Source organism: Copadichromis virginalis, linkage group LG16 (assembly GCF_057382275.1).
Source record: "Copadichromis virginalis isolate Kocher_CV1m ecotype Utaka linkage group LG16, C_Virginalis_male_GT1.1, whole genome shotgun sequence".
Lineage (NCBI taxonomy): Eukaryota > Metazoa > Chordata > Actinopteri > Cichliformes > Cichlidae > Copadichromis > Copadichromis virginalis.
The window spans coordinates 24,604,662-24,630,786 of NC_140633.1; the positions used below are offsets into that span (position 1 = coordinate 24,604,662).

Below are 26,125 nucleotides of genomic sequence, written 5' to 3' on the forward strand. Positions count from 1 at the left end.
AGCCCGCGACTTTGTTCCAGTTTTGAATTTTGGCCCACTGTGTATTTGAGTTTGACACCCCTGACCTAAAGGAACCTTCTAAACATTAATTCATGGACATTAAAGAGTCTGTGTCACCTTATTAAACTATTCAATTTTCCTGTTATTACCCACCACTGCATAAACACAAATATCAGTTATACTTGAGCAAAGGCATTGTCAATTAACAAGGCCAATTAAAAAATTTAAATGCTAGTTTGTTTCTTTTTTTTTTGTTTTGTATTTGTTTGTTTTGGGTTTTGTTGGGGGGGTAGCAAATTCCTCTGCACAAATTCCTCTGGGATGTTTCTCTTTCAGTCCCTGTTTTAAAAACATAATTCCCCAAATAAGCAGTGGTGAATTTCATCTTCCTAGAGTAGGCACATAAGTGGGAATATACAGACTTCTAGACTAGGGGATAATGCATCACATTGAATTTAGATGTAGCAAAGACAACCCTGTACTAGAGCAGGGCGATATGGCCAAAAATATTTATCACGATATATATTTGAAAATTTGCGATAACGATATAACTGACGATATAATTGATGCGAGACAAAATACAACTCCACAACATTACTAGCGCAAAAAGAAAACCTTCCATTTATTTTCACTTAAATAAGAAGCTGGTTTTTATGTACATTAAAGCTTTATAAAAATGTAACAGTGCAAATACAAATTCCTTGCTGAAAGTTTAACCAAAAGGCATTTCCAGTAGAAATGGGCTGACATATCCTGAGCATAACCATATATAATATCCACTGAAGTTAAAAAGAGGTGCTTTGCAAAATTAAACTGCAGTATGCAATACGTATTTTTCGGACCATAAGGTGCACGGGATTATAACGCACATCAAGCGAAACAAAGCAGTCAGATAAATCAAACTTTATTAAACTCATTCTTCTTGCTTCCTCCACTTCTGTACCATTGATTCATTAATGTTGAATTCTCTGGCAGCTGCTCTATTCCCATGTTGTTGCAGTATATTAATGACTAACCTCATATTGTGGATGGATTATCTCAGTTGTTCTCCTGACTGAAGTTTGGTCTGTTTACAGCACCCTGCCATGCGATTGCATTTGTCTCTAACCATGAGGAACCTTAACGTTAACTTTTATAAGTGGAAAAGTGTTAGTGTTCGTCCTCCAGCTTCCCTGTTTATGTTATGCTAACATAGCTGTGTCGCTAGCGATTACGTAGCACATCATTATATACCAGCTAGCCCAACTTCAGTAACCCTACAAACGTCACTGCTGTTTAGTTTCCTGTCTTCATTTATGTTGGAAGTGATAGCAGAGCTGTACGTTTGATTTTTTTCAGAAATCTCTCAGTCAGAACATGCAATATCATGCTTAGGTAACTAGCGAGCTAACTTCCGCTAGCTTCCCGCTAACTTCTAACTCTGTTAAATGTAATAAATTTTGTTTTAATGGATCCCTGGAAGTTAAACTTCATAGTTACACCTGGTAAAGCAGCAATGCTGATCGTTTTATTAAAGATGAAAGAATTTAGACAGATTTTAACGCTCAGTGATGCTGCAGTGTTCGTTTGAACTGAAGAATAAGGAGTTTAGGACCCAGATTACTCCCAGATTTAAGAGCATCTTAGTCCGACAAATACGACAATAACGATGGCCGCTTGCATGTTCTGCAAAAAAATGTGCTTTGTCGTGTATCTGACGGACAAACACCAAACCAGTTCCACATCACTGAAGTTGCACCATTTTACAAACCAATTCTGGTTCATCTGTTTCACTCAACAATCGGCCATGTGCGTATGAAAACAAAGGCACTGCGCATGCGCGTTTTACTCATATTCTATCGCGATATTTCATTTTCCTATTGTTGCCTAACATTATACCGGTATTACCGTGAACGGTATAATATGGCCCAGCCCTACCCTGTACTATCATTTGTTTTATATATTGTAGACGTTTGCACTCTTGTTTTTCAGCTGATGTAATCTCTTTTGGTATTGACACAGATCACGAGCGCAAACATCACCACCTAGTTATTAGGGGGTGTGAAGCAGAAGTGATTTATTTATTTTTTTCCTGCTACTGATACTTAACTGTCATCATATCTCATCAACTTTTTGCTAAAACAGGGGAAACGAATCACACCAGCAGATTTCACACAGCATTTGAACAGCCCAGTGTTTATCCAGGCCTTGAAATGTGCTGTTATCTGAGGGTGTGGGGTCCTCCTCCCTATCCCAGTCATCCTGGTAGGGGGTCCTGAGAGAGGGGACCAGAAGCTGACCTGGCCTGAAGGGGACACAAACTGTGTGCCTTAGCCCCCCAAAATCTAGCTATGACAGGAATAAACACAGCTTTATAGACACATGTCACAGCAAAACACTAAGCTGTCTTCTCTGTAGCAATTCACTGTCTGTAAAAGAGAACTCCTTGATATCAGGTTAAATTAGTTCATATGTAAGTTTGTATCAGTGGGCATCTGCAGGGCTTGTTCCAAATTTTCACATACTAAACTGCTGGCATGACACTTAAGTATGTGAACAATATGAAAATTATAGTCCTTTTAATATACTGTTTTCTTCTTCTTTCGGCTGCTCCCTTTAGGGGTCACCACAGTGGCTCATTTGTGTCAATCCCACCCTAGCATCTTCCTCTATTACACCAATGCTCTGCATGTCCTTTTTCACTGCATCCATGAATCTTTGTGGTCTTCCTTTTTTCTTCCTGCCTGGCAGCTTCATATTCAACATCCGTTGGCCAGTATATCCACTATCCCTCTTAGCCTTGGACATCTCGTTTTCAGAAAACTGATTTATATATAATGAATTATATATAAATCAGTTTTCTCAACTAACGAATGAGTTACTTTGTTCATAACAAAAAACAAGTGTGTCATAGTTTACTAGGTCAAAATGTTTGCTTCACTGATGGTGCATCAGGTGGTGCATACATAGTCAATTCTGAAAAAGAACCACAATTTTGATCAATATGTGGCACATCTAACCAGAGCACTGATTGCTGTGTGGACAGTATGTGGATGCACATTATGGATATTGTCATCCATGATGTGGGCAAGTCGACAGTGTAGTAAGTACACCTAGTTATTAATCTTACTTGGTTGACTCGCAACTTCTCACCCTTTGTCAGTGGCATAGGCTCCAGCCCCTCCTCAGGTAAATAAGTGGTTAGGTTGGATGGATTTTGATCAATGATGTTAAAATGAATTTCCCTGTTGATTTACATGTATGGACTAATGTTAGTTAGTATGAGTGCTGTCCACAATACGAGCTTGTTTTTGCTTCAGATATTTGAGACGTTACTTGACAAGTAACTAAAGATATAAGTTGAAGATGATGCCTGTGATTTTTAGCTACATTTACAAGTATCACTCTGAGAAAAAGACAGAAGAAACCAAGTTTCTTACGTTTTTCCTCAGGCTATGTAAAGACTTTTTTTGGGTGACACCTTTGTGTGTACAGTTTAGCTAGCTCAGACTGAGCAGCATTCTCGTGGTAGAGAAGACTTGAGATTGGCAGCATTACTGTCCATAGATTTTTAGGTTGGTGATTTATTTATTTAGTTTGGGAAAGAGTTGCTAAAAGACTGAGAAAAGTGGTGGAATCTTTCACTGATGTCGCCAAGATGTCGATAATGACGTGACATGACATGATGATCATTGTCTGGAGTGAAAAGTATGTTGAGGCTTCAGGGCTGTGTGGTTAAATAGTTTCCCATTTGAAAACAAAAGATAATGAACGCCCAAATATAGAAACTGAAAACCAGATACCTTATGCAACAGACAAATATGTGATCAGGTGGATATTCTATGTGGCTCTACTTAGACTGTGATTCTTTTTGAAAAGTAGGGCTGATTGATGCACACACTGCATCATAGGGCAGGAGTTTGTTAAAACGATGATATCTGCCCGGATTTGGACCACAACAGCGTGGGCTGGTTGTGCTCTCATGATTGTCCCACAGCGAACATTCCTACCTGGAAAACTAAAGCCTTTTGCTAGCACAGCATCATTCTCCACTGTCTATTAGTCAGAGTTGGCACTGGGACTGAGTGCACTTGAGTTGTAGCTGACTAGGAGAGAGGAAGTTCTTTGTACTCTGCCTCAGAACAGTATTAACTCTCTAAGTAACCTGAGTATTATTGACGGAGGAGGTGTGCTGTGTGAAACAAAGGTCCTCTTTATGAAGGCAAGACACTGGACATGTCTTTCCTCTTTATGGAGGAAAGACAGACATGTCCAGTGTCAAAACGAATCACGCTGGATGAAGAGCTCTTCTAAGGCAGTCCAGCAACATGTAAAATACCAAATGATTGACTACCAAATGCATTTCACGAATATGATACTCATGATGTTCTATATAAGATGAATAAAGGTGTTGAAAATAAAGCAGGTAGGATAGTTACACTTTAGTAGGACAAGGAAATGTTGCTGTGCTGTTAGCCTGTGAGGCCTTCTAGCTGAATCAGCAGGATAAAATGTTGCACTACTGCATTACAGGTCCCATATCATTAAAATACATTTCTGCTGAGAATTTTCTAAATGAAAGTACGAGTTGTGAATATGTAAAGTCTCTTATTCCCAGCAGTCTTTCAGCCCCTTTGTAACAAGAACGTTTGCATGCCAGTTTCCCCCTCTTTCTACTTAGAAAATGGGTAACTAATAGGCTGGAATTGAGCTAGAATTTACTGATAACGGAGTATCAAAGCATGCTGCTAACATGCACTACTGTGCATGGACAGGAGCAAAATGTATTTTAGCAGACTTAAAGATCATTAGGAGTTTAACTGTAGGCTGTATTTAAAGTTGTTTTTTTAGGTAGAAGCTGTTGTCAGACCACTCTTTATAAAAAGGAACTGAAGCTGTTGTCTTGGTTAAAACCATCAGTCTCTGCTGATAACAAAAACAGTAATTTTACCTTGCAGAATGCATAACTAGTTAATGTGTTGGTATGACTAATGTACAAACATCTTAATTCTGACTCGAACAACAGTAACCTGGTGTTCTGAGGTAATAGGAGTTTTTTGCTTTTCCCCCTTGAGTCTGATAGTTTCAGTAAAAGAAACCAAACATTGCCTGGTGCATCTAATGTGGTCAACATAATGATTAGCTTTAATCACTGTACACAGATCAGATCTCCAGGAAAATAAAATGCTGGCCATGAACTGTGGAAACTTGACCAATTTATAACCAATAGAGAAGAGTCGTGTGTTAATTTTGCTTTGTCTTTTTCATTGCAGCTAAACACAGCTGGCTTTCTGTTCAGTTTACATCTGTTTTGTTTTCTTCTCTCTTCTCTGCACTCATTTATATCATATTTCGATACAGCTGAATTCACAATCAGTCTCTTCTTACGGGCATATTTTTCTGCTCCTGTTGTTAGGCAACAGAATAACAATGAAATGTTGACATTAACGTGGCCCATTTACACAAGGAAAAACTGCCAAAACACTGGAGTCATTTACCAAGGCACTGCACTGTTGAAGTCTAGTTTTTGTTACTGTGACACTGTCTGATGAAGTCTACATGCTCTTATATATCGTATCGTACATACTCGGATTTAAAAGCAAAATGGTCACTCAGAGAGCCGACTGTCTGTTTTTAATCGTCACCAAACAAATTCTGAACAAGGACATGCCTATAAACTAGAGCTGGGCGATAGAACGATAACGATATGTATCGCGATATAACTTTTACTCGATAGAGAAATTAAGCTATCGCGATAGACCTCGCCGCTCTTGTCCTCTAAAAAAAAAAAAAAAAAAAAAAAAAGATCAGCCAATCCAAATTAAGTAGCGCAGAGCCGAACCAATCACAGCCGCAGCGTCACGTCGCGTGACTTGTAACGTACAGCACAAGTGCCAAGCCGCATGTGTGTTTGTTTGGGAAGCAGCCAGCGGGTAATGGAGGAAATGAGTGTGCCGACTAGAAAAATCAACCGAGCGTGACCGAAGAGAAAACAGATAATGGTTCCAACGCCGGAGAGATTGTCGAACGGAAGAGCCATAGAAGTTCCGTAGTGTGAAGGTATTTCGGCTATTTCAAGTCTGACAAAAAACAGAGTAGCGTGCACTGTAAATTGTGCCGAAAGCAAGTCTGGAAATACAATGAACTGGTGCATGCGTCACACTGTGCGCCACGTTATTGTTTCGGTGAAATGAATTTCTACAATACTGTTAATTCTACTCTCTGCAGTGTTTAAATGCTTACATATACACACAGTTACTGTCCGTCCACACATACGACTCGGTTCTGCTTCTATGCCCCAGCTTTGTTTACTTTTTCCCACCGAGGCTTCTAGACTTCTGATTGGCCAACATTTCTGCACGGTTAGGAATCTAGCGCCACCTGCTGCTTTGGCATGTTCATAGCAGCGTTTTCCTTCATTTCTGCCTTTATGTGTGGACGGGATTATTTTTTAAAACGGAAACGGAAAATCTCCGTTTTCAAAAATACCCGTGTACGTGTGGACGTAGCCTCAGTCTCTGACTGGAAGCGCTAATTCGTCATTCGGCTTTTGTCAGACTAAAGTAACCGTTAAAACTGTTTGAAAAGCTAAGCTATACAACAAGGAGAGATTGAGAATTTCCTTTTAGTTCTCAGTTTATTTGATATTGACAAAAGTTAGTCAGTTTTGTCTGTTCTTCTGTAACACAAACTAAGATTTATTTTTAGAATTAATATTTTGTTTCTAAGTGGAATTGACAATTTAGTAGTCTGTTTCGTTTGTTCTATTTTGAAACTTAAACGCTTTAGCGGCTGCCTTTTGTGTAGTTTGCAATATTTGCCTTTTATTTATCTGAAAAAGTCTCATGTTCCTTAAGTACATCTACCCTGTTGAACTTATTATGGGAAATAAATAATATAATAAATAAATAAAAACAAGCTGCTGATTATTTCACATTTTACTTGTGAGCAACGGCACATTTAAATCTTACAAATATAGTTATTTGGCTTATATCGTGATAGATATCGTTATTGCCTGAAATGAAAAAAACATATCGTGATATGAAAAAATCTCATATCGCCCAGCTCTACTATAAACCATTAAACAAATCTTCGTGTAGCACAGTATGTTTGTATAACCTGGATTTCTCATTCTTCCTGAACACTGTAATAGAGCAAAACATCAAGCATGATCAAATGAACTCTTTAAAATAAACAATCTCTCCTGTAGGTGTGTTAGCTGTTTGGGGTCAAAGTCTGCAAAATCACTGTCGGGCCACATATTTTCTACATCTGTCCAAATTGTCACGGTTTTGTGTGTTGTGTTGCACACAAAGAAATTTGAACATTATACATAAGTGGTTCATAACACACAAAAAAAGGATCTGCACCTGCTGCTTTGCTGCACTTACAGAGTCACAGGAAGTGTTACTAGCAGTTGCTGGTCAAGTGACTGTATTGTCCTTTCTCAAACACACAGGGTGTGGTTTAGGATTGTACAGTTCATAGCACATCTTTCTTTGTTTGCACTGTTGGTGATTACACTGTACACATGGGTTGCCGCCCAAGCACGCACCTTCTTTTATTGGTTGGTGTCCCATATGCCCGCAGTAAAGCTTTTGTTTGGGATCTTTAGACATTTCAACTGTCATGAAGATCACAGTTTAATGACTTTAAAATGAGGTGAAAAACCGGGAGAGCCAGGAGTGTGTGTGTCCCCCCCCCCCCCCCCCCCCCCCCATTTTTGCCAAGCTAAACTTAATTGAAGCAAGGCAGAAGGCTTGTCCTTCTAGTTGTATTTTACATAGAAAGTTTAAAAAAAAAAAAAAAGGGGGGGGGGGGGGTTGACATTTGGATGCTACCCTCTGCAGCCAATCCACCCCTTAGCGTTATGCTTTCCATTTCCTAACTAAAATGGGTCTTGTGTTGGGGAATTTGTCTGACTTGGTCCCACCCTGATCCAACAAATGGAGGGGATTCGATTTTGCTTCAGCCACCTGGACTGGTGAGTGACTCTGACGAAACAGGGCAGAATACTAATGCCGTCAGCTCAATGCTGTTCATTAAACAGCTTGGCATGGGATGAGTCTTGATTGTGATGGCCTTAAACGGTTTCATTATCCCTTTACCAGCGAGCACATTTAACAGATGCTGTGTATATTTCACTCAAAGATAACTGTAGTTTTCAGAAGCTCTTGCTGTACAAAAGTGGCTTTTGTGCTATTTATAAACAAACCTGTTCAACCTGTTTATGTTTGCGCTCCTTTTGGAAATTTGACTCTGTTATGGCACTGTGCGCTTCTCAGACTCCACCTCTTCCTGCTGCAGTTCTTTACACTTTGAAGTCTAAAAAAGGCAAACTCAAACTTGACTTACAGTCAGTCATGGTGAACTCTACAAACTCATTTTAGGAGAATGCATGCAGGAAGTAGTAGATGCATATTTTTCTGTTTTCTGGTGCATTTACCCAGGATCACAGCACTGGGCCCCTTTGCTTTTTTTTTCCCATTTACTCTCTGATCTGTGCCAGACCACCACCCCTGCCCCATCTAGCTCCCACAGCATGTTTTGATTTGTTGTCTTTTTGTAGGTCTGCTTACATTATGAGCTTTCCAAATCAGTGGTCAGCCCTTGTTTTTTTTGTTTTTTTGCATTGGCAAAATATTTCTCTGGGTTGACTTTTCCTCACAGCTGCTGACTCATTTCCCACACTGGTATTCTGTTGTGGGGAGGGAAAGATGGAAAGGATTTCAGTTTGGGTGTGGGCATGTATCCATCTGTGCATGTGAGCCCACATGGAGAGAACAGACAACCATTACAGTTGTGGGAGTTGTTAAGATATCATATGTTGCAGACAGCTAGTGTATTGAAAGACATGGAAACGTATAGATGGCATACTTAAAGTACGTCTTATTTTATTAATTTACTAAAGAACCAAAGAACCAGAAATCAAAGAAAGGGGTCAATTAAGGGTAGAAGTAACAAAACACATGATCAGCATTACAGTTTTGTATTTTCTAAAGGTAGTAAATAAGTATTCTTTCAGTTTATGGTCATTTTTATTTCAAGTCCAGTTTTCTATTAAAATAAGAAAGCGTGATAGTTGAGCCTTTAGTTGTGTATAATAACCTTGCATGTGATGCACTACTAAATGATGGCAAAATGTAAGAAAACTACAGTGTGAGGAGAGGCTGATCATTATCTTAAACCCACCCATATTACACAAACAGCTGTGATTGGCCCAGCACGAGCAAGTCTGTGTGGAAATTTGTTTGATCGGGAGGGGAACCAGAGCAAATGAAACACGAGCTCTTGGATTTGTCTGGTTCCCATGCGCACTAAATACCTTGTTCTGTATAAACTTAAAGGAATTTTTTTAGTTCTTCCATTCTTTGGTTTCTCATACTTGTTGGAGTCAGTTGTCTGATCGACATTTGCGTGTTTACATTTCAAGTGGTTACTGTGCTGGGCACGTTCTGCACATAAAATGAAAATGAATTTATCTGTCTGATCTGGAAACAGCGAGCTGTGTTTAAGGGTGTTTTTGTAAAGGGAGACGCTAATAAAGACAGATTTTTCTCTTTCTTGCAAAGAAGACAGCGGTTGAGTGATTAGGTTTCTGGACAGAACAGGACATTGTTTGAAAAAGGCCCAGGAGTCCATGGCAACAGGGAAGTCAGACGTGAGAGATCAGGGAAAGGTATGGGGTAGAAGCCAAGCTCCTCCTCAGCTAATGCCACAGACCAGGATTCAGTGGTGCTTGTTGCATTCCATTAACCTACATTTTCATCCCTCAACTACTAACTCTTTAAAGTATAAACCAAACAGTAGATTTTATCCTTAGTGAAGACTTTTGCTGAGTTCTGATAAATCCATGTAAACTGCATAAATTAATAGCTGCCACTTCTATTTATAAAGACAGTCACAGACTTGCAGTATTAGTAACCCTCATGTGTTTGAGTGGCTTGTTGTTAAATAGAAATATGTAAGCTTCACACTATGTATAGACACCTTGCTTTAGTTTGATGTAGATTTAAAAAAAAAAAAAGACATGTGGGAAGGGAGCACAGGAATATTAATTCTACACCTGGAATAACATTATTTCAGTACCGTAAATGTCAGGCTATAAGCCGCTACTTTTTGCACAAGCTTTGAACCCTGCGGCTTTTAGTCAGGTGCGGCTTTTCTATGGATTGTCCGTGATTTTTGTCATATCATAAGACGATTTGTTTTGTGTGTTCCGCTGTTGTACGGCACTACGTTGCCTGGCGGAAGGATCGGGGTTCAAGAGTGGTATGTTAGTCACATGTCCGTCCGCCAGGCAACGTAGTGCCGTACGAAGTAGCGCGAAAAACAAACTTCAAAGTAGCGGTACGCGTTCAGCGGAAGTCGTGGATGATGAGCGGCGATAAACTTGCAAGTTATGCCCAACTCCACCAGTGGATTCTGACAGCGTGGAAAAGTGTGAAAACATCCACGATTACCAACGGATTTTGAAGGGCTGGACTGCTGCATGATGGAGAGGAGGACACCGCCACGGCCCTTCTGAGGGTGTTCGACTCTGACACTGACAATGAGGATTTCTTTGGTTTTGAAAGTGACAACGAAGGAGAGAAGAAGAGTGGATGACGAAGGCATCCTGAGCCTGTTTGTATCCGACACTGGAGAAGAGGACTTTGGTGGTTTTAGTGCGCAGGAAGAAGAGAAAGATGGTGGTGAATGACTGACTTTTCTTCTTGTTAAAGCTGTGTCACTGCACCTGAGCCTAAAAGGTAGTCCAAATCTATTTTTCTGGTGTGCTGTAGGCTACTGTTATGTACTACATGTGCAAATATGTACCCATAACTTGTTTTTCAAAATATTAATAAAAGTGATGTCTCCAAACAGCCATCTCTTTCCTGACAATTCCCTTTGTGCATATTCTCTTACATATGATAAGTCAACATTGAAACACCTGCGGCTTTTGGTCAGGTGCGGCTAATGTATGTACAAAACAGGATTTTCTCCTGATTTTAGCTTGTGCGGCTAATATTTAGGTGCGCTTTGTAGTCCGGGAAATACGGTATTTATTTATTTTTTTTTTAAAGGGGTTTGAAATGCTATACTAGTGTAACTAGTAATAGCGTTTCTTCCTAGACTATAAATCCATCTAGACTCCTCACAGTGGTCTCACACTGCAAAAGCTATTCAGATGTGGGTCTTTTGCATAGCACTGCTTAAATAAATAAATTGCTGGAGATATGTAATATAGCATATAAAAGAACAGGTTCTAGGATCTTGGATATACCCCATGCTTTCCAAAGCAAGATAATTGCATGTGCTATTGCACAGCCGTAGTAACTTCTTGAAATACTAAAAATAAATTATCCCCGTCACTGAGACAGGATTTAACAGGAAATGACTCTGCAGCACTGTCATGGTTATGTCTGAATGAAGCCGTGAGGAACATTAAGGTATAACTGACCTGTGTCTGAATTCCCCTCTGTAAAAGACTGCTAAAGGAAGCAGTGTTATGTATTCCATGTGTCCACTTTGATGATAATCAGTGGGATGTTGTAAAACAGAAATGGTTGCAGTAATTCACTCTGACAGATTTAACATAAAGCTTAGTGAGTTATTCGGGAAACTTGCTATCAGCAGTGTATTTGGGCTTCATCCAAAGGCTACATTGTGAGGAGAAAGAAAAACTGAGGAAGGATGAGATTGTTTGTGGTTGATTCCTCAAGTCTTGACATGCTGCAGGATCTAGACCTCAGTGGAAATGTTTATTTAATTACATCATTTAATCTGAAGGTAAATGTCTCAATCAGTCTAATCCTATAGACTTTGTAGTTTCTGTTTTTTGTTTGTGTCATCTTTTGTTCTAGGATTCTTGTTTTAGTGTTTCCCAGGAATGTACACTAGAGCACAATACATCTGCTTAATAGTTACAAGATTCATGTGAAATTTTCTGTTTAAAAAAAAAAAAAAAAAAAAAAAAAATTGTTTCATGAGAATGCTCTGTTAATGAAACAAAAAACCTACATTTTTTAGAACCCTACATTTATATTTTGAGAAATTAATAATATTGCTTTTAATCTACAACACCAATTCTTTCTTTTCTTTTTGCAACAGTCTATAAATATCTGGGAACAGCAGTGCAGGCAGTACAGCTCAGCATACGTACTTGTCTACTGTAAAGCTGTTGTAATAGCTGCAGTATGTAGTTTAGTATTGTCTTGCTGAAATATCCGAGGCCTTTCCTGAAAAAGATGCCTTCTGGCTTAGAGCGGTTTTCTCTAAAACCTTTACATACCTGCGTGGATGTACTATTAAACACTGACACTGGCATCATTATAACTCCACCCAGATTAAGATTAACAATGAATGCCAAGCAGGGGGGTTATCTTACCAATGCATAATCAGGCATTAGCTTCTGATGGAGTCTGCTAAACTGTAATCTACTTCTTTTTCTTTTCTTCTTTTAAAAACAGTAATGTTATATCTGTAATACCAAATGTAATTTGCTGTCTTCACTTTATGGCATTTTGCTGGAAAAAAATTCTCTTGTTTTAATCAAAGTATTTTTGGGTTACATATTTTAATAACTGAGTGACCACAGATGGCGATCAATGTCCATTTTTCCCAGTATTATGCTGCTCACTTTGGCTTGACCCTTGTTGTTTTTCAAAGTGGATTATGAATATAATTTCTGCTAAATGGATAAATGGAACTTGTTGTCTTGCTGTGTGTTTTAAACCATGGGGCTGTTTCCGAGCCCTGGATAATGCCTGCTAACCAAGGCTAATGTTTTTGGGGTTTTTTTTCCTGTGTCTCTTTTTCCTGTGCTGATGGCCGCACTTGTCGTCTTTGAATATTGATCATTGCTACATCCACTGCTTGGTTCCCCCAGCTGCGCCCCGCTTTCCATGCTGTTCTTGTTCTGACATACGGCTTGTGTGTGCTTTATAATTGCACACACATGCTGCCTTTGGGACACATCCAGTACTTTGTGAAGCCTGCTTGCAAAGTTCACAACTTCTTACATAGAGCATGTTTTAAAATGTCTCTTGAGCTTTAGTGTCACTGACATTTTACTTTGATTCAAGACATGAAGATCAATACTATAAATGTAAGCTACTATATATCCTAAGTTAAACCCAATGGTGACAAAAATGGTGAAAGTGTAACAGAACTTAAAAGAGCAAATGTTAGTGAAACTGGTCCAAGTCAATGGGTTCAGCTGTCGCCCAGCACGTTGTTACAGTTAAGTAGTGAGTGAACTGATGACTTATTTTCTCTAGCAAAGATCAGTGCATGAGTGAAATTCCTTCTTCCCCAAACCATATCAAGAATGTGTCCTTGTTAAGCTTGCCGAGATTTATTAAAAAGAAACAAAAAAAAGCCTGTGCCTGTGAGGATCCTGTGGATTTAACTCATAAATTTGTGTGATGCTTATCTGCCAGGTCAGGACGTAGAACGACTCTGTTGATGCTATGGACTATTTTTCTTGCCACAGGTTTTCAGTACCTTCTCTAATGAGGAATACGATCGGCGTAACGATGATGTTGACCCAGTTGCAGCATCTGCAGAGTATGAGCTGGAGAAGAGGGTGGAGAAGATGGACGTGTTTCCCGTGGAGATTGAGAAAGGTGGGTTTTCCATAACTAAATGAATAAATAACACATATTAAAGAATAAGATAAGTTTGTTCTCCAAAGCCAACCGTATGTTCACAGATCTTAACAGTTGACCATTGTAACTTTGGAATAGATTTGCATTAATAGTATTTATGACAGTCAGCAGTTTCTTTAATCAAATGATGGCGTATGGTGTGCATAGACCTAAAAACAATTTTGCAAGGATGTGCTGACATTGAAAATATAAAGAGAGGTGATAGCTTGCCAATCATTAATGTATTAAAATATTATTAAATTTAACTCTACGTGCCAAAGCTTTACATCTTCATCTTCCAAGTATACACATGGCATGAAGCTGCCAAACCCCCCCAAAAGTCAACGACACTCCTAGAGATTGTATTCAACACCAGCAGTTTCACAGGTTGACGATAGCACAGGCTACAGATGAGCTCACCCAGTCGTTTATGTTTTCACATGTGGAGGCTATCTAGAGTTAAAAGGTGGGAATTCAAGTTTGCTGTTATGCAGTTCTTTCTACCCATTCTTTAAAATGTGCTTATTTTCTCTTTATCCAGGAGACAATGGGCTTGGTATCAGCATAATAGGAATGGGAGTGGGAGCTGACCAGGGTCTGGAAAAGCTTGGGATTTTTGTGAAAACCATAACTGAGAGTGGAGCAGCTGAGAAAGATGGACGGTGAGTCACACTGCTCCAACCTTCTTCTGATTAGACTTCGAAGAAAAAAAAATGCATAAAATGCACCGTGTACTACACCACAGTGTAATGTCACACAGCTACTGACACACCTGAAAAAACATGTTTATTTATAACTTTGCAACGAAGCTAATGGATATACTCAAGAAATTCTCCACTTTAGTAATCGTTCGGTTTCTGTTTGTTGTGATATTTAGATGTGTTTTATTGTCATCTAAAGAAGGGGTGTGTAATATAACTCCCCATTTGAAGTACTTTGAAATACTCCATTTTGTGATCACCTCATTTTCTGTCTTTAGCATTCAGGTCAATGACCAGATAGTGGAGGTGGATGGTATCAGTCTGGTGGGAGTCACTCAACTGTTTGCTGCCACAGTGCTAAAGAACACCAAAGGCACAGTCAGGTCAGTTCAAACTCCAAAACTTTAATTAAAAACAACTTTAGTTAAAATACCTTACTGGTAACAAGAATGTATCGCTGTTATCTTAAAATATTAAAATAAAGCTAGTAGTTGAGTCTGTGTTTTTTCCCATAAGAGGTCAGAGGTGAGGTGTGTTTGTTTTCTCTTTTGAGGAAAGGTTGCACAAAGTATGCATTATATTACTGATTTATCATAGGAAAATCAAACACCCCTGCGTGACACGGGGAGGCCTGAAATGCAACCCAAAATTTGCATTTCCCCCTAGTAGGCATAACAGATGCTCTGCAGTGTGGTATTTCAAAGCAGCATGTAAAGTATTATGATAAATAGTTTACTAACAAGGTTAACATTAACAGGTTTCTGATTGGTCGGGAGAAGCCAGGAACACAAAGCGAGGTAGCCCGCCTCATAAGTGAGACACTAGAACAGGAGAAGAACCAGCAGCAGCAGCAGGAAGACCTGGATGACCCGTATGAACATTCAACAGAAGAGGTGAGTCAGCTGCTCCTTCACCCCTCTCATATCTTTAAGGGATTAATCATTGGTCATCCTTATGCTATATTGTTGTCACGTGGGATGAAAGATAGAGATGTGAAAATTCCCATAGTGATGACATGACATCATTAAAGTACTGTGAACAGAAATTGTAAAACCATGTTGTACATCAGACCGTCCAAAGAAAATTAAGCGTCTGCTGCTTGAAAACTGGTAATTATTATAAAGCTCACATGCCACGATAATAGCACTATCTCCTTTTGCCACGCCCTGACCTATCCCACTCAGCTCAACCAGCAAATGAGCAGCTGGCTGTGAGTAAACCATGTGTCACCATTCGGCTGTGTTGGAAAGTGTTCATTTAACTACCGTCTGTCTGCTGGAGTTGTGAAATGTTTGCTTTCTGAAGTTCAAGCTGCCACAGGCCTGAGCTTTTGCAGCAGAGAGAGCGAGAGGATATGCAGTGCAAACAGGAGGTTTTCAGGCACTTTTTTAAAGTGATCCACATTGTTCTTAATTTTTTTTTTTTTGACTCATTCTAAGATGGATTAAATTCATTCACTTAATTTTAAACACTGTACTCTTATCAAGCATAGCAACCCCACCCCCTTTTTTTCCCCTTTTTTTTTTAAAGCTCCATGTTTTAAGGGTTGATTCTGAGAAAAAGGAGCACAAAATTCCAGTATTCATTTAATTATTCATTTAATTCATAGCAGTTGCTCACGCTGTAACAGTTCTAAAACTGAGCAGTACAGCTGTCCAGAATGTCACATCCGCTTCCAGTGATTTCCCATGTGGAGCTGTTAATGGCAGTTTAAGCATGCTTGAATGGTGAATTCACCTCTTTGTTTGTGATCAGTTAATGATCACGTCATTAGGCTTGGCTCAAAAATAAATAAATGCAAGTGACATTTTCTTTCCTTGAGATATTCTTTTTCTTTTGTTTAAATTAATTTCTTTGAAAGAAAAGCCAAGGTATGAACTAAAATTGTCATCATAGTATTTACATTTGTTACTGCAGATAGGTGTAGTCAACCTACAGGTGTTTGAATATGATAAAATAATTACAGTGTTTCTTCCAGACATTGGGATCAATGTTGACACATGCTAACCTTTGTCCTGTGCACAGAGGGTGTGTTGCTATTGGCAATATCAAATGTCATGTGTGATATCACATTTTAGGAGGACCGGTATGAAGACGACGATGGAATGGATGAAAGGATTCTGGGATCCAATTTCTCTCCTGGGCGAAATGTAGAGGTGTTTGAACTCCCTGATTCGGAGTCCCTGTTTATGCCGACCAACATGAACAGCTCTCAGATGGCCTTCAAGTTTAAAGAGGCATTACTATCGACATTTGGTTATTTAAAGTTAATACTCAAGTGTTTAATGAACATAATGTAGGTAACAAAATATTCAATTTTCTTTTTCCCCCAGCTCCAGCTCAAACACAACATTGCCACAGCTGAAATAAACCAGTTAAAAGAAAAGGTATGGTGAAGCTCTTGATGTAACATATAACATAATACAGTAGTAATAAAAACTTAAGTTTAAATAATATGTACCATGCTATTTTTATTTAAAAAAAAAAAAAAAGAAACCAAAATAGAAAAAGTTGAGTTTCTTTTATTGCTCACCCATGTCTGCAATAATATTTATTTATTTATTTCTGTATTTATTTTTGGCCAGATTTTTAAGTTATCATCTCAGAAGTCTGAGTTAGTAAACCTTACATACCCCAAAGTTTGACTTGTGGAGAAAAAAAAACACATTCAGAATTTGTGACGTGTGTCTTTTTAGTCAGTATTTAACAAATAAAATAACACTGCTCATCTATTAAGTTATTTTACCAACCCCAACTAAGGCTACGTTCACACTGCAGGCGAAAGCGCATCAAATCCGATTTTTTTTTTTTTTTTTTTTTTTTTTTTTTTTGGACCCTATGCGACCCATATCCGATCATGCTATGACAGTGTGAACGGCACAAATCCGATATTTTCAAATCCGATCTGGGTCACTTTCGTATGTGGTCCTGAATCCGATACATATCCGATGTTTTAGAAAGCGACTGCTGCTTGAATGGTCAAGTCGCATTAAATCCGTCTTTTACATCACTGACACAAGACAGACGCCAATTATCAGCGCCGGAGAAGACATCACGAACGCTTCCTGGCCATCCCGTGTAGATGTCAGTGAAACTGTTGGGAAGACAACGTTGGAGAAACGTGAACATTTTATTTGTACTGTATAATCTGCAGATTCTGACAGAAATCTGCAACTATCCTTTGAAGCACCGCTCCTCTAAAACAGCAATAAGGATAATTATTAGGTTATCTACATTATTATGTAAATAACTTAAAGCAAAAATTGGGAAACGTAAAGTCCGAAGTCTTTATATTAACGGCCATCAGTCAAACAATATTGTTTGCTCTGGGTCTAAACAGAGTGCGTTGTGTGTGACGTCTTCTTTTGCGCATGTGGGCCGCGTTTGCTGTCGCATTTTATTTGTAGTGTGAACGAGCAGACAAAAAAATCGGATTTGATCAAAAAATCGGAATTGAGCATCAAGACCTGCAGTGTGAACGTAGCCTAACATTCACCATCTCTCTGCACAGCTAATGGCAGCAGAGGAGGATAAATCGGTGTGGGAAGCCAGGGAGTCTGAACTGGAGCTTAAGATTGAGGAGAATAATGACAAGATCCTTAAGCTGGAGAATTACTGGCTGGAAGCCCAGGCTCTGTGTAAGACTGTGAATGAACAATTAGCTGAGACTCAGACCCAGTATGAGACCCTGGACAAGAAGTACAACAAAGCCAAGAAACTGCTTAAGGATTACCAGCAAAAGTAAGTTTGTCATAAATTACAAAACACTGTTTAAAAAAACCATCGCTGTTGAATTCAGATGTTTATAAAAGTTGGTTTAAGTTGGTCAAATCTGATTGAAGCAGTTCATGAGCAAATGTGAGAAGGATGCCTTTCTGTTGTTTCAAACTATAGAATTGTTATTACAGGATATACAGATAATACCAGTTGTGAACTGAACATTTGAAATTGCATACATTGAGCTCCCCAATTGTGATTTGATCACCCACAATGCCTGTTAGCACCAAATATGAACAGAGCTTAACACTGTAACTGGAAGCAAGTACTAGAGGGAGCCAGGGGGATTTCCAGTAACAACACAGTACTTTACAACCAAATGGACATTTATTAACAGCCATACTGTTACGTTATAACGGAGGTATTTCACTAGCTTCGTTTTATACAGAGTGCATTATCAAAACACCCAGAAGGCAGTCGTTTGCGGTGCATCTTAAAATATTTTTTGGAAAACTGTTTTGGTCTAAGAGAGTCGTCTGAGAGTGTGTGACAGCAAATAATGTCTCTGTGTTGTGTGGGAGAGTGCTTATTTATTATTTGCATGGATTTACATCACTGACGTCGCTTGAGATCAACCATGTAACTCAGGGATGGTGGGAAGATCTTGGAAAAGAGTATATGTGTAAATTAAGAGTATATGTATTTGTGTCTATGCATTAAAAAACAACAGAAAAAACAGTTGGGTCTAAACTTAGCCTCTTATTTTGTGATCCTCCGCAGAAAATATCTCTGTGGAATTGCATGGTTTAGTGATAATCACATAAAACTGAACATGTTTATAAGCTTAAATCCTGATGGGAGCCACATTTCCTTGTTTCCTCCCCAGAGAGATTGACTTTGTGAAGAGAGAGGAGGAACTGAAAAAAAGTCTAGATGAAAAAGACAAGTGGTACAAGGAGCAGCTGGAGAGCTTGCAGAACAGAGTAAGACTGCAGCTCAAAAAATAAATGCTTATATATAACCAGACTTGTAAGATACTGAAATGAACCAGAGTGTGATGCTTTGTCCACAGATAGCTGTCCTGGAGTCCAGAGGAGCTCAGTCAGCTTTGGAGAGTCAGATTGTTCAGGAATCTGCTGCAGAGGATAGACTGAGCAGCCAGCACTCGGTCACACACACACAGTCTGTTGACTCAAATCTAGGTACCAAAACTGAAGTGTACATGTCACACTTTTATTTTGAGATCTGTAAATCATTCATAAGTACAAATAAACTCTGAACTCTTGTAAATTGCTGAAAAGGTGTGCATTCGTTTTTTTCTCTGCTATAGAAAAAGACTGGAGTGAGCTGCTTCCTGAAACGGAGCGCCTGAACACCAGTGCACACAGAGAAAAGGCCCTGTTGGCTCAGAAGTCCAGGCGTCAGCCTCCGTCTCGGAGCAAACTGAAGGAGAGTCTTGCTGTGGCTTCGTCATACTCACAGGTCTGAAAGAAAAAGCTTGTGATCCTGTCAAAGAGCATAATATCGGCATGTGATTGAACTGTAAGCCATGTGAGACCACTTCTGTCCAGAAGATGTTTAAACATACTGACAGGCTAGGGAATGTTGTTCTTTTTCTCTTTTTTTAATAAACAATATAATAGTGCGCCATTATACTGAGACAGACAACAGCCAAACATTACTTGGAGGCAGAGCTTATATAAAGCTATTATATAAATAGCTTTTATCCCCTCTTCCTTGCATTGTCCTTGTAAATTATGGTTTTGGTCCCAACAGGAAAGTGACGGCGAGGACGAGCAGGAGGAGCTACAATCTCCCTGCAGGAGGAGGTCCATCCAGGAGAGTCTGTCCCTCCCAGTGCCGGTCTTCTATCCTGGGAATGGACAGAAAGATGATCCAGGCGAGACTAGAGATGGTTCCAGGAGTAAAGGAGAGCATTCCAATAGCCCATCTCTGTCCCCATCACAGGGAGAGAGTGTTGAAAGCATTGAAAGTTCCTCTTTGTCGCCCCAAAAACACAGCTCATCACCACAGTCTCCTTCTGGTATCACACGAAATGCGAAGAAGAGGGAGTCCAAAGGCAAGATCAAAGATTCCAAAGGTATGCAAGGTCTGTTTTGAGATGTGTGGAATAGCAAGGCTTTTTCTTGCATTGCTCCCAAGACTGAAATTTATTGCTTCATTACAGAGGAGTTTAATGAGCCTTCAAGTGGAGGAAAGCCTAAAAGAAGATTTCCAGACTTTGGGTAAATATCCAAATCAAGCACTATTGTATGTGTAAGCTTTTGGCTTTTTAAACTAACTAAATGAATGTTTCCAATGATCGAAACAGGGGTCTCAGGAAGTCGGGTGGAAAAGGAAGAAAACATGAGAAAGATGCAATGAGGGCATCTTTGGACAGCAGGTATTTTATGGCTACTCACAGTTGAATCTAGTTTATAAAAAAAATGAATATATTTGAAAAAGTCTGATTTGTTTATGGGGACGTTGCTTTTGCCACATTGGAAGGTGAACAAGATTTTAATTTTGCAGTATTTATAGAAATCCTGTTTGGTTTTCTTCATTGTTGATTCCAAATCTTCCAAAGGTTTGCTTGCTCATTACTCAAATAGCTGGTGTTTATTAACAATTATTAATTTTATAGAATGTGGCGCATTTTCAGCATAAACACGTGTAAGTTTGTGTCTCTCTAATTACATTTAAACTTTTCTTTTATGACCAGGGGCTCAGCAGAGTTACTAGAGGAATCTGGAGGGAACCTGTCCCCTGCAGAATCAATGACCTCCATCCCCACCTGTATGCCTTTCTCCTGGTTTGGAGACAAAGACAGGGACCGAGACAGAGAGCCCTCTTCCTCCAGCAACAGCCTGGCATATGCTGCCAATGAAACTGGCAGCGAGCAAAGTCAAGATCGCAAGAATAAGGTATGAAGTTCCTGAAAATGTATGTAAAGAAGTAAATGTGGAATATAGAGAAAATATTTGTATCGAGCACAGCCTTAATAGATTAACACTGTTTTATGGAATTTCACTTGAACTTTAAAGAGAGTGACCAGCTCTCAGTACTGATGGCTTGACTGTAGTCTTATCATTATTATATAAAACAGTGTTAGGCTGACTTCCTGTTGTGGGCTTGTTCTTCAGATACACTGTGCTTTCCAAAGGCTCTAATAAGTAGATCCACGAGTTTTCCATTAGAGAGACACATCAGTGAGGGATTTGGTTCCCTTTTCAGTAACTTTGGAAGTAGTGACACATCAGCTGCCCCCAGTGAAAAGTCTGATTTTCATTTAAGGCTGTGTGGTTGGATTATTCCCAGAATGCTCTTTAATGAGATCATGATCGCACCAAAAGGAGATTACTGGGAAAAAAATTGCTTTTGGTTCTATTGCTGTGTGCTTTATGGCATTTTTTCCCTTTAAACAGACAAATCTCTCCTGGTCCTCTTTATTCAGTCGCTCGTTAGATTTGGTACAGTATGCACATTTTTGTTTCACCTTTGGTTTTAGATGACACAGTAGAGAAATACTAACAATCATAGCTCTGGATGCCTAAGTTCTCACCTCAGCTGCATCCCATGTATAGTGCACAGTTTTATTTTGTTTTTTGTAGTGGGTATGTGGTACTGTTTCAGGAAACTTTTGTCTAATTTTCCTTCGTTATAGCTGAGAGAGCCTTCTGGCTTTTATTAAATGAAACAGAGACGCCAAAACTAGTTTCCAGGGACTGTTGCGCTGGCTAATCAGAAATCTACTCAGAGATTTGTGTGAAAATCCAGCACTCACTGCTACCTTGTAACTAACAGTCTTAAAATTTAACTGCATATGAACTTGCTCTTAGTTGGTGCAACAACCTGGAGGCCTGGATAAAAATTCCCTCTCTCTAAATTTAACCCAGAGTTGAGTCTGCATTATATCTAAGAATGATCCAAGCATCAAATTAATTAAAACATTACCCCATACCTGAATAATTGTGTGTTTGTGTTCTAGTGTCAGCTGTGGTAGTTCAGAAGTTGTCGATGTAGTTTTGGTGGTGGATTGGTGTTAGTCTAGCAGCTTCAGTACTTCTTACATAGTTAATCCTTCCACATGTTGAAGATCACAGTCAATCAATGCCTATAATCAATGACATGGACTGCTGCCATAGTAATAAGATTAAATCTTAATTTCAGTCTTAAGCAAGACAACCTAGCTTTTAACCCTCATACTTAATGCTGTTTGTTTGCCTCTCGTAAAGAACTGCTGAGTGGTGCTGTGTTACTCTAGTAAACAAGTTCCTTGTTTCCACTTGTTCCAGAGTTTTTCAGTCATAGATGATTCTAACCCTGCCAGTCCCAGTTCAGACATCTCTGGGTTAGTTGCTGAACCCAATCTGTCTGGGCGCTCACACACTTTAATCTTCTCTTCCAGCGAGGTGAGTGCTCTCCTTGTTGCACAGTCACAAAAGCCGTGTGGGACGCCTTGATGCTGCTGAAAGGGGACATTCTCAAGCATGCTCTTTGAGCTTCGCCCTCCTTTCATAGTACAGATTAAGTCATGAATGGAGAGGGAATATAAGAGAGCTGCATGTGTGCCTGTTAAATCTTTTTGTTTTGTGTTACAGTGAGTCTTGTGGCTTAGCTTTTTCTGTTAGCTGATGTTAATAGTTTGAACTTGTGCAACCAGTGCTTCGTTTGTTGTTTTTTGTTTTTTTACAAGCTTTGGCAGCGCACAGAACCTTGTTGACTGCTCCGCTGCCTGTTGAGTGATGTTTCACTGTCTGTTTTTTCTGATGTCGTCAATTCTTTTCAGGTGTCTCAGGAAAACATAAAGACATTGACATGCATCAGAGTGTTGTTGGTACTTTGCTGTCTTTGCACGCTTTTGTTTTTCTCTCTGAGCTAGATTAGGAAATGCAAATCAACTCGTAGAACATGTCCTTTTGTTGGCTTTCCTCGGGTGTCTCGACCAGCTTATAATTCCTGGCAAAATTTTCTCACCTACACAAAGTTGCAATTTTAGCTTGCTGACATTTTTAGATCTGTTGCTCAACACCCATCACTATACTTTGCATTACACAAGGCAACACAAGCCCATGGCATTATTTAGTCGATGAACATGAACTATACATCTTTATTCTGTATAATGTATTTTCCCAGCATTTCGAGTCATAATCTTTTAAAAAAAAAAAAAACAAAAAAAAAAAACATGTGGCCCAAAAAAAAGGTGGTATAAGGGTGGTATAAATTCTTTGCTGCTCTAACAGAAGCAACAGTATGAGGATTTTAATATTTGTTAATATGTTTCCTCTGCAGACTTTGGATGATGAACCAGCAGCCACAGGAAAAGAGTATCAGTGGCAGAACCGGCCAGTGTCTGATTGGACCAATCAACAGGTCTGTCACTGGTTGATGGGCATGAATATGGACCAGTACACACCTGAATTCACCGCTAAGGGAGTGGACGGCCAGCAGCTCTTACACTTGGACAGCGACAAATTAAAGGTAAAACACAAAATTCAAATACAGCACTTACAAATGAGTCAGTGTTGTAGATTGATCAAAGTTTGTTATAGAAAAAAAACTTCAGTCAGGTCAGCCTGTGACTGCCACCTTGTGGCCAGATTTAGGTTTCACATTTCTAACGGGTGTGGGGTTAAAGTCATGTCACGAAGCGTATTAGTCAGACTGTGGTGTTTATAAGACTAAATATTTGTCTGATTTCACTGCTACATTTGCATTTCATATAACACAAGTTTGAAACTAAAATATGTTAAAAGTATATTTAAAAAAGTTGTTTCTTTGTAAAAGGGCAGCGTTAGAGCTGATTCAGACTTCTGCAGTGAATCTTTGTGGAGCCTACGATATAACCTGTGTAAGAGGCCAACATCGTGGACAGCATTTATGGGGGTGGGTGTGTGGCATAAATGCCTTGTGGTCATCACCTGGTGTTTTATATTCAATGGCAGCTCATAGAAACAAATAAAACTCCAGGACTTGTTTCCCTCCTGGGTCCTCACTCTTTGATGTGGTCAGGTTTTTGTTCCTCAAGCTTTCCCACTTTACATTCCCTCACATGCATCCTGGTGGTTTCAGCAAACCTTCCTTTAAACATTTGCTGGCATATAGTCCTTACATTGAGGTAATGATTGTTATTTACTCAGTGATAAATTCAAAAACTGCTGTGAAAAAGTAGTCCCTAGTAGCACAGGAGAGGTTTGCAGTGACAACACACGGACGGCATCAATTTCTCCATACATCCACAGTTAGCGCTGTCTCTCTACTAAACATGTCAGTTTGAAGATCCCAGGGTTTTTTTTGTGATATTTTCTGACAGTTAACGTAATTAAATTGTGATGAAATAAATGGTTTGAAATGTCCTAATTTTGAAATGTTTCAGTAATGGTATGGAAAATGTGGTGGAATTATATTTACCCCAAGTCTGTGCTTGATTTATTGATTTATTTTTAATTTTTTTTCTGTCAGGCACTTGGAGTGACGAGTCAGAGTGATCGCTCAACCATCAAGAAAAAGCTGAAGGACATGCGGAAGGCCCAAGAGAAGCTGGAAAAGCAGCGGGAGAAACGAGAGAAGGAGGTTCGACGCAGTGCAAAACTGCCCCTGTCCAGTGACTCCGTCTGCTGAGGCGGCTGCTGAGGCGTCTACTGAGGCGTCACTTCGGCGATTATGCATTGCATAAAGTTTATCAACATCACAATCCGGAGAGAAATGTTTTGTTTTGTTTGTTTGTTTGTTTTTAAAATAACGTGACATTGTCCATGCCGGCAGCCACAGAACATATCCGTGCCAGGAGCAGCCCTGTGCTGTGATTTATGTTTATACTGTTTGTTTTCTCCAAAATGCATCATCAAAATCAAATTTTAACTCAAAGATGGCAAACGTCAAAACGTTTTCCAAAAAAGAGATCCTAGCCTTTTTACCACTAAAAAGTCAGAAGTGATAATTATTAAAGTCTGTATTGAGACATAATGTAGTTCCTGCAGATCATGCACACATTTACCTATCGAAGTCAAATGTATACTGATTTTTTTTTCTTTTTTTGTTAAAGCATTTTATATTTTTTCTAAAATGATATGCCCGTTTCAGTGTTGAACGGTTAATGTACAGCTGGATAAAAGCACTATATTTGTCTTTTAAGCTTCAAGGGGCTACAAGGTTTTAAATGTATAAATGAGTTTTATACATGTGCCTATTAACTGCATATCTTTTTTTTTTTTTTTTTTTTACTTAAATATCATTGTTCATTTTATATTATCAAAAATTTTCTACTAAGTAGAATAGCTAGGCCATCATTTTTGCTGAATGGAAAAGCAAAAAGAGATCAAGCTGGGACAAGGTGAATGCTGCTCTGCTGTCCCCAAGTCTGTGTCGTTAGTGATGCTCCATGTAAATACAAACAGCGTGCAGGTCTGCTACACGTGCACCTCACTGGTCCATTAAACAGCTTGTGACAATGACTTGTGCGATGCGGGATTTGAGGTCTAAACAGTAAAGAGTTCACCGCGAAACCGAAGTGCTTCCTTTCCTCTCGAGCATGACTCCACGTTGCGTATCGATTGAGACATTGGACTGCAACCGCAAAATCAGAGAAATGTTTCTTGGTGTATGCAACGTCAATAAACTAATTTTCACTTTATGTGGCCTGTGTGCTTTTATGTTGCTGCTCTTTCAAAAAGCAAAGCTTGTATGCACAACAGTCTCAGGGTTAGCTTCACAGACCTGAGTCAAAACCCACCCAAGTAACGAGGTGAATATTCGACTGATTGCTTAAGATGTTGCTACAGCTTTTATATACAGCTGCAGACTATTAAAGTCTGCTTTAACCAGATGTCAGTGATGTTGCTCATCTGGCACACAATTCACAGGTGAGTGTAAAGAAAGTGATCGTTGGTTTGCTGTAGCTGAGGCAGCTTGCAAAAGTCGTATCCAGCACTAATTTCATTTGACTAAAAATAGAGGAGGAGGAGTGAGTCTTGAGAAAGTAAAGCCATTTTTCTCTTGGACTCAGTTTGTGTGAAAACTTGTTATGAGATCACTGTGTGCAAGTCCAGTTACATTCTGACCAATACTGTCAGAGCAATAACAAACGCCTCATCGTGG

The 26,125-nt window shown here is 39.3% G+C and overlaps 1 protein-coding gene across 4 annotated transcripts in view; it reads left to right on the forward strand.

Moving 5' to 3' along the window:
• The window catches only part of ppp1r9ala (protein phosphatase 1 regulatory subunit 9A-like A), a 29,443-nt gene extending 3,782 nt beyond the window's left edge, over positions 1-25,661 (forward strand). Inside the window, exons 3-20 of one of the 4 annotated variants that reach the window (XM_085433983.1) lie at positions 13,457-13,589; positions 14,152-14,272; positions 14,590-14,694; positions 15,069-15,204; positions 16,390-16,548; positions 16,645-16,698; positions 17,823-18,052; positions 18,915-19,011; positions 19,101-19,230; positions 19,359-19,510; positions 19,805-20,129; positions 20,217-20,274; positions 20,361-20,432; positions 20,751-20,952; positions 21,454-21,498; positions 22,324-22,440; positions 23,321-23,509; positions 24,491-25,661. In XM_085433983.1, the coding sequence (XP_085290109.1) occupies positions 13,457-13,589; positions 14,152-14,272; positions 14,590-14,694; positions 15,069-15,204; positions 16,390-16,548; positions 16,645-16,698; positions 17,823-18,052; positions 18,915-19,011; positions 19,101-19,230; positions 19,359-19,510; positions 19,805-20,129; positions 20,217-20,274; positions 20,361-20,432; positions 20,751-20,952; positions 21,454-21,498; positions 22,324-22,440; positions 23,321-23,509; positions 24,491-24,649 (2,484 nt within the window). In that variant the 3' untranslated portion in view covers positions 24,650-25,661. The remainder of the gene's footprint in view (positions 1-13,456; positions 13,590-14,151; positions 14,273-14,589; positions 14,695-15,068; positions 15,205-16,389; positions 16,549-16,644; positions 16,699-17,822; positions 18,053-18,914; positions 19,012-19,100; positions 19,231-19,358; positions 19,511-19,804; positions 20,130-20,216; positions 20,275-20,360; positions 20,433-20,750; positions 20,953-21,453; positions 21,499-22,323; positions 22,441-23,320; positions 23,510-24,490) is intronic. The other 3 variants (XM_085433985.1, XM_085433984.1, XM_085433986.1) reach the window with 3 other exon arrangements.
• Positions 25,662-26,125: the final 464 nt, after the last annotated feature.